The 9166-nt window shown below is 43.6% G+C and overlaps 1 protein-coding gene across 2 annotated transcripts in view; it reads right to left on the bottom strand.

The window, feature by feature from the left end:
- Positions 1 to 2929: 2929 nt before the first annotated feature.
- wfdc1 (WAP four-disulfide core domain 1) overlaps positions 2930 to 9166 on the bottom strand; it is a 13437-nt gene continuing 7200 nt past the window's right edge. Inside the window, exons 2-7 of one of the 2 annotated variants that reach the window (XR_004794943.2) lie at positions 6080 to 6275; positions 5520 to 5603; positions 4907 to 5047; positions 4539 to 4598; positions 4381 to 4440; positions 2930 to 4281 (exon numbers count right to left, since the gene is read on the bottom strand). Coding sequence is in view for 1 of the 2 variants with exons in the window: in XM_035643346.2 (XP_035499239.1) it covers positions 4382 to 4440; positions 4548 to 4598; positions 4907 to 5047; positions 5520 to 5603; positions 6080 to 6275 (531 nt within the window). In the remaining variant the exon portion in view is untranslated. The remainder of the gene's footprint in view (positions 4282 to 4380; positions 4441 to 4538; positions 4599 to 4906; positions 5048 to 5519; positions 5604 to 6079; positions 6276 to 9166) is intronic. The other variant, XM_035643346.2, reaches the window with a different exon arrangement.

The following is a 9166-nucleotide window of genomic DNA, read 5'->3' on the forward strand; positions in this document are numbered from 1 at the left end:
ATCGGGCCTTGGTTCCGTCACAATTGGACCAAATCATTCATCATTTTTTCTCAACATGAAGCAGTTCACAAGCCATACAGCATATTCACAGAACGGTCGGAAACTCGGCTACACCTCAATATCAACCATTTACACCGGTGTGAAACACAATTAAAACAACAAGCAACTGAATCATAACGCATGAACACGAATAATGTCTTATGTGTCCACATGTGACAGTCGTGATATTCCGAGCTAACAACACAAGCTATATATAGTGTGTTTATTATAACTCTCCGACCAACTGTCACCGAATAAGCAGCCGAAGAAGAGCAAAAAAAATGTTCGTATCAAAAAGTGACATAAAGATGATATTTGGAATCACATTATGCTACATGCTAAACATGAAGCTATGGAGCCACGCGCCATCTGCACAGAACGAGGAGACGCTCGGCTACTCGCCAATGATGTCGACCCTCTTCACCGACACCAAACACAATTAAAACACCAAGCAACTAAGTCAGCATATCGCATAAACAGGACAATTTCACATGATAACATATCACCGATGTCAGACTTGATAGCTGCTGCTACCAACATGCTAACAACACAAGCTACATTTCATGCTAACGCCCAGCCTCTGCAGATTCCATCGCTCTCCTTCCTCTATAACTCTCAGACAAAACATTCAGCTCACCAGCCGCTGACCAACGTTCGTATCACCACAGCGACATACATAAATGATGTCTTACCATCGAAGTATTTGCAGGAAAAGTTTGTGTTTCGATCCATAAATCCGATGCCCGTTAGCTTAGCACAAAGACCGCTCGTCATTTCAAGATATTAATCCGCTTGGTCCGTCCTACTTCGACTACACAGGCGGAAGTCGCTTGTCAAATGGTGTCGGGGGGAAAAAGGCGTCACAGTGGGTTCGCCCCCTTCACAGATAGCGAATGCTGTCCGTCGATTCTACTGGCTCTGACGGTTCTACTGACGTGTCAATCACCCAGCTTGACCAATGCGCTGCTGGATACAGGCTGAGTCTGTTCGAAGGTCTGACAACATTACGTCACACTAAAAAGATCGTTTATGGAGAACAGATGCTCACACGTCTTCATTAAACCAGTCCAATTAGATGTAATACACACTTAAAGAGACATGCAGTGGAAATTAAATGAGTTTTGCATGAAGAAACCTCACATGGAACTTTGCCCTGATTCACGTTATCAGCACAAGGAATAGGCTTCATCTGCATTATTACATAGCAGATATTCACTTTTCAGGTAGACATAAAATCTTTAATTTATGTTGTGTATCTTCATTTACTCTGACCCAATAACATATATACTTGATTTTTCACCTCTGCGGAAATCTCACAAGTGTTATCTTTATATAGATACCAAGATTATTCATATAGCCCTTTTAGTTGCGGAGATATACTCTTTTAATTTGGGGCCTGCAAAAGGGGCCTGGAGCATAGATAGCTGTGTAACACTCATTTGTCTGTACAATTTCTATGTGCTATCCATATGTTTATATTGCTACTATGTATTATTTATACGCTCCTTTATATTTCCTTGTGCTTGCATGTTTTCTGATTTAGTATTTCTTATTTTTTTTATCTTATCTGATCTTAGCTTATCTTATATTGCTGTGCATCCTCTACAAGGCCATCTTGTTTCTACAGATTACACACTGCTTCACATCTGCAAACACTGTATTGACAAATACTCATACATCACTAATTCCTGTAAGTGATGCACACTACTGTTCTTTGCACCACTTACATGGTGCATATTGTGTATTGTCTGTACAATACACAATGAATAAAAAAGGTCTTAAGACATTTCTTTTTAGCAAAACTTTTGTTTTCCCCTCTTAGATTTTTAAAAAAAAATACCTTTTACTTTTTATTTTTATTTTTAACAAAACTGCTTTTAACCTGTAGCCCTTTGAGATCTTTTGATGAAAAGGGCACTATAAATAAAATGTATTTAATTATTTTATTTATTTATATACTAACTATGGTGCCTTTCCTTTGTCGGCATTGCTTGAGAAACACTATACAATACATCTTGTCCAGATAAATGTAGTGGAGTGAACTTTAAGCTCTCACTGCAGAAAAGACAAAAATTAAACATACATACAACATTCCAATAACATACAAAAGATTGGTATTGGGAACTGGGCGGTAGTAGTATTCATTCTAGTACATTTACTCATCAAATGTGGATGATCATAAACCATTGAAGACAACAGTTATTAGCTTGCCCCTTATCCGTTGTGTTTAACGGTTCTTTATTGATATTTGTTCAAATTTCACCTCGATGTGGCACGAAACAGAAATGTCTGTGTTTGCCCAGTAGAGGGCAGTGTTGTCCAGGTCCTGAGCATATTGGATCACAGCAGCGATTGAACAAGTTTTAACATGTGTAACTCATGTGATATAATTAAATACAACAAAGCAGCAGCTCCACAAAAGAAAAAAGGAAATACCAAAAAAAAAGGACAAAGGAAAAACAGCTGAAACTATTTATAACAACACGGATCTGCTTCACTTTCCTTTCACGATCAGCTCCAGGTGTGGAGCCAGCTGTGTCGCCCAGCTTTGTTCCAAGTGGAACCGAGGAGGAACTCATTTCACTGAGCAAAACTGCTTCTATTTGTCACGTGTGAAGTTTATTTCTGATACCTAATACCTGCATGTTGCTAACATGTTATTTTCTATTTTCTATGCCTCTATGACAAAGGCTGGAAGTCATTACATGGTACATTCAATTGTGCAAACGCCTACATATTAGTTTCGTCTGGGGAAATCCTGCAACTGTCACAGGGACTCTGCGATGTGTCTCGGCCGCATTCTAGAAGCTGCAGCAACTGGACCCAAACGGAACACCAGGTATTCGGCTCGTCCGTAATCTGTAAATTCCCACAAAACTCAAGAACGAGGTCAACAAAAGTTGTTTATTCAGAACAAACAAGGCAGCATTACAGCACCAGGTAGGCGGCGACATTCAGACATTACTTTAGTTCTGCACACTTTGGAGAATGGTTTCAGCTTTTGTTTTACGCGCCCTCAGCTTATTCTTCTGTTATTTAGAGGCAGCAAGGAAGGTGAGCACCATTTCAAATGAAAACAGAGACGAAGCACCGAAGCAGGTTAACGTTTGAGAGTAACACAGATCCTCCGAGCAGTTTTTAAAAAATCTGCTCTGTGCAAGAGCCCTTTCTGTGGTTATGCTTGTACGGCGACATTTGGCGTCGTGATAATTTAAAATAAAAAGGCAGCCTGAATCATTTTGTCTGTCAGATAAGCCACATTTGTCACCAGATGACACGCAAATGATGAATGGCTTATATAATCATATGATATTTGTTACATGACTCACGTTTCAGTGAATTATTTGAATCTATCTTTTCCTCGTCAAACTCCCGCCCTCTGCGGAAGGCGGCGGCGTTTACAGGCTCTTCAAGGTTTCCTCGCTCACACGTGAAGTATCGGTTTAAATGTGGATTAGGCTCAAATCGTTCTCTTAAAATGAACTACAGTTTCGCTTATCACAGCAGCGATTTCACATCTCAGCATCTGGTGTCTAAAAACCGAAACCACAGCTTTATTTTTTCTCCTATCCAAATCCTTCATAACTGACACAATCCACACACTCATATGGCATTTATTCTTATAATTAGATTGAATTTTATTTCACACGTGGGATTTTTTACTATCCAAAGATGCGGCCAGTTGCTGCTGGGGATTTCTTCTATTTGTCTATAAAGCCTTGCAGATTCGCAGGAATCTGGATGGCGTGCTTTCGGAGAGGGAAAAACTGGAGCATGTGGTATTGATTTTCTCTGCTGACCAGGTTAGAGAGTTTGTCCATGTGTGAGAATAAGAACGAGCGGTACACGGAGGGAGAGGCGTGTGCAGAAACACCCTTAAGAGATTTATGAAGAAACGAAACAGCTTTGGTGCACAGCCTGCTCTCTCTTCCTCTCCGACACCACCAACACCGTCTGCTCCTTCCTTTCACATATATTAAGACAGAGAGACACACACACACACAAAAGAAGCCCTTATTTTGTCTTTGGCTGTGTACGTGTAGGTGCGTCGGAGACAGGAGAACAGAGAGGCCGCAAAATACAATGGGGGGGGGGCTTTGCAAAGAGGAGGTAGCAGCTGTGAAATGAAAAAGGCGAGACCTGCTCCTGGTTCAGGGTTGAGACGAGAGGCAGATCGGAGATGACCGGGCTGATGTCTGAGGTTGTGTTCTGGTCGCAGCTGAGGCTGAGGTCACGGTTGATCTGAGAGCAGATAGAGAAAGAAAAAGAGAAAAAGTATAAGGTTTTGTCCAAAGGGCGACAAAGGATCGACATGATGGTTCAAACTGGCTGAAAACGTACTTCATCCCAGGTGCTTGTGTTGATTTTTTTCGTAGCCGACTGCATTGTTAGAAGGGGTTCCTGTCGGTGACACGGAAGGAAAAGAACCATCATCACATCAGGCAGGTCGGCGTTATTCCTGTGTCCTCAGTGTAGCGTTTGGAAGTTGTTCGCATTACCTCACTTACCTAAATAGTCCTTGTAGTCCTTGTAGTATTTGTGCCTCAAGCCACGACCGTCTGCAAATCAAAGGACCAAATCTGTTAGAAAAACAATTCAATCGTAGGTTGATTTCTTCTGCAGCTCCTGCCACAGATAAAACGTGCATCTTGCGGTCGGTGGTCGGTGACCGCAAGATCTAATAAATAGTGGAACCAGGCCAGACTCCAGACAGATGCTGGCCTGGCCCAGCCTCCTGTTCCTATCCCCCCCCGGTGCTTTATGTTCATTTGGAGAGTATAGTGCCAATAAATCAGATGGACTGGAGGTCGGTTGCAGAAAAAGGAAATCGGGAAAGAAGGATGACGATGTGTGTTAAAGCGCTGACCGGAGTTCCCACGTTGCTTGATGCACTGTCCCCGGTTTGGGATGCCGGCGGCGGGGTTCCCTGGGTTGATGATGTGGCACTCGTAGCCTGTGGGGCAGTGGAGAGGCTCGTCGCCATCCTCCGTCGTGCTGCAGGCCTCCGCTGGCGGGCAGAACGCGTACAGTATTGCGCATTAGAGGAAATCACAGATGTGACGTACACACATGTTGTTGTTGTTGTTGTTGTTGTTCATTTGCCATTCACTGAAGAAACACAGTGGGTTGGTTGCATCCTTCACTGAATGATTGATGATTGTGAAGGCATGTGCCAAAAAGCAAGCATTTCTTGTTTTGGGTCAAAAGCATGGACACCAAGATGCTTTTCATTTCTGAAAGCTTCTAATTGGGCTGAAAACACAACTCCTGGGAGATGAATGAGACCAAACACAGCCCAAACCCAAACAAGTGAAGGACTGTACTCGACGGACTGCTGACAGCTCATTAGGTGAGGGCTGAGATGCACTTGTGGTTTGAGTTTCCGAGAATCGCCTAGGTCATGCAAGTGAACCGTCAGGAGTTTTCTTAAGTGTTTTTCTGTGACCTCGGTTGACACGGGCTGAGGGACGAGTTCTCACCTTGCAGAACCTCTTCGGGGCCGTCTAGCAGCCAGCCGTTACCGCCCAACCAGCGAGGCTTGGGCTGCACCAGCCAGTCCAGCACTGTTCAGAACACACAGAAACAAACAAATACACTGAACGCATTCTCTGCTCCACAGTAATTTGACCTCTTGACAAAGCCGACCTTTTGATTCTGTGTGCGCAAACCAATTTCAGGATCCCCACATCACAGCATCAGCTGTTGGACACAGAATTGGTTCAGACTGGTTCGGACTATGGCAAAAAGCACTGTTCTACTAAAGGCCTTATGTTTCCGTTTTATGTAAAAAAAAACACAACATATTTCTACCATATCTGTGCTTCCGTGACTTGAGCATCTCTTATACCCTTTTCGTTGTAAGCTGTAACGATTTCTCTCTCAAAGACCAGAGTTATGACTGACTTATCTTTACAGCTTATGTTCAGGCCTGTGCACAAAAAACCTTTTGTCTACGGGCCCATCTTCTCCATAGCCACTCCAGATTTAATACACAAACGCCGCTCTGCGTGTAGCGCTTTTGTCCGTTGCTCCCGCTGACCTGGCGGCGGCTGAACGGACTCCAGGCAGGCGTAGATGCAGCCGTTGTAGCAGCAGCGTTTGTGGCGCTCGCACTCCGAGTCCGAGCGGCAGCCGGGCACCTCGCAGGCCCGCTCGGGCAGCATCTGGGGCGGGGGCGGGCACCGGTCATTCTTCTGCTGCTGTGTGGACTGGGGGTGGTTGGGGTACTCGTAGTCCTGAGGGACAAAGAAAAAAGAGACAAATGTTGAGTGTGTCGGTTGGTTTCAACCTGACCTTATTAATCCCATCAGCAGAGGTTCCGGGTCCATAACAAGTTTGCTGCAGGCTCCAGTGTGTCATTGGCTCACATCTAATTCATGTCCACTATTCCACTTACTGAGAAATCAAACTTCTCATTTGGCTCCCGGCAACAAGAAACTCCACTACACACTTATCATTTAAACCGATAAGTGGTTTTAATACTGTGGCCGATCTGTCCAGATTGCACTTTTCCCCCCGTCTGGGGGCAGCATCAGCAAAGACACAAACTGTTCTGCTTTTAGTATGCCTGCCTGCCTGCTGACATCTTGACCTGGATCGGTGAAGGTGATTCACCGTGGGAACACACACTTCCCCTAGCAGGGTCTCGGAGGGAGAAAGTATCGGCCACGGGACCCCGAGCCAAGCAAAAGACACACTTCACACACTTCAGCTGCTTTGGCTCCATAAAGTACACACACACACACACACACACACACACACACACACACACACACACACACACACACACACACAGCTCTTGCATGTTCATGGCATCTGCGTTAAAATATGTATTTTTTTTATCGAGCTGCAGCTCTTTATCGATTCTGTTTCATGTCCAGGGTTTATTCATTTTTTCACACAACCGGTATCAAATATCACAAGTTCCGTGGCGCAGCATTCATTGTTTTTTTGGGGGGGTTGTGTACACATGGGAGATATTACAGCAAGAAGCACAGCTGCTCTGGGGCCAAACATTTGTTCCCTCATGTTTTCTCTTACACTGTGTTTGCTTTGCCGTGCGATCGAGTTTCCAAATTGATTCCACTTCTCTCTCTGCTCTCTCTGCTGCAAAGTCAGCAATGCTGCGCCGTTAAACTGTCTGGTCTGATCAGTTCTACGGCAGAGAGCAACATTACAGGAGCGGCAGTTTGAGGACATTTTAATCATAGAACATTGCATGAGTGCACAAATTTGAACCCATTACTTTGAGCCGCACAGGATGTGATCTGATCAGGTACTGCGCCCCAAGGTTCATTCCTCAACCCGCTCTCAACAATTACTCTGGCGAAGTTCAACGTGGGAAAAATGTTTCTTGTCACTTTCTGTCTCCGGTTTAATTCAATTCAATTCAATTCAATTTGATTTGTATTGCGCCATATCACAACATGCATTGTCTCACGGCACTTTACACAGTGAGGTCAATATTACAATATTACAGGGAAAACCCAATAAATCCCACAATGAGCGAAGCCCTTGGTGATGTCACATGCCTTTGTGAATGCTGGCATGCAGCCATCAGTCGTGAATCCAATAACGTTTGCGGCTATGCTTGTTTGTCACGGACACAACACTTCTGCAGAAATACAATTTCACCACCGCTCCCCCCTTTGACGCAATCCTTTCAGTTGTGTGGGGGTGAACTTCCCCCGATTCTCCAGGAATTCATCCGGCGTGTCGGGGTGTCCCACAGAGGGAGAGGGACGGAGAAATGGATGCTTTTTTTGTGTGCACCCAGATCGGTAATTAGATAATCAGCCTGTGGGTTGACATGATCATTAAAAGGGTGCTGTTTATTTGGCAGGCTCGCCGAAACGCTCCCCACTGACACCACCCGGAAAAATTAAAGCAAATGTCTGGCACCGACTGCGGTATCACACACACTGTATGTGTGTCTATTTTAGACACAAATTAATTTGTTCTGGCAGCCGCGAGCTGGGTTGGGCGGATTGTTATTCGTGAGGCGGGTTCGCGCGCCCTTTGCACAACGGAGGGACGGGGGGAAACAATGTCTGTCTCTCTCACACTCAGAGCTTGCACAAGTTATTTGCATATTACTGCAAATAATGAGAGTTTCGAGTTGCGTCTCTTTGAGGTCATTATTTGTGTTAAGAGGAGTTCTTTTTATAGTGGTACCTCCAAAGGTCTCTTCTAAAATGTGTCTGTAGCTCTAAGATTGTTTTGATGAATATTTGTTTTACATTTAACTCTTCTAAATCTGATATGCCATCTATTTAAAGAAATTATCTCTTAATTAGATATAGTGCATTGTAAAATATATCAATATTGATCCCATGCACGAGTCCCCTTTCGCTCTATGGAGCTTTTTAAGCTCATTGGTTTGGTTTTAAGACCCGCAACTGTTTTGATGCAATGGAAAAGCATATATAATAAAGTAATTGGTAGCACGTGAATGAATTGAATGAGAAAGTTTTCTCCACTAAAAAGTAACAAGTTAAGACAGTAATAATGATCATTTAAAGTTGAGCAAACTCAACTGAACTGATGTTTTTAAGTTGGTGAGTCATTTTCTTTCTTTTAGTTGGTAGAGACCAAAACAGAACAAAAAGGAGAGCGATTACTAAATCTACATTCCCAAGGTGGACAGAAACATGATTCCAGATGGAAGATGATGAAACTATAAGGAAAATTTTTTAAAATTGACTATATCTGTTTTTTTTCTTTGTCGGCCGTGTGAAAGATACACGCACGTCCTTGGCGCCGCGTGTGTCTTTCACACGGCCAAGGACGTGCGTGTATCTCCAGTCATGAATTGGATTAGCCACTTCATGGCTAATCCAATTCATGACTGGATTAGCCATGAATTTCCTCTCTGTTGTGGGAGATGATCTAACTGAGAAAATCGCTCTGCTGCCAAACAGATGGAATGTCTGGAACGACGAGTGAAAATCAAAGCAGTGGTTGTGATGCGGAAATGATGTGGCTAGTCTGCGGGTACTGAGCAGTTACTAACTACATTGTAAGACCAGTTAACATGTCACTTTTTTTGCTTTTATAAGGTGATAATTTAGCTATATGTTTAACGTTAGTTGTGCCCCCAAGTGGCCGAAATAATCAAGTTCTTGTA

The sequence above is a fragment of the Scophthalmus maximus genome, chromosome 7, assembly GCF_022379125.1.
Source record: "Scophthalmus maximus strain ysfricsl-2021 chromosome 7, ASM2237912v1, whole genome shotgun sequence".
NCBI lineage: Eukaryota > Metazoa > Chordata > Actinopteri > Pleuronectiformes > Scophthalmidae > Scophthalmus > Scophthalmus maximus.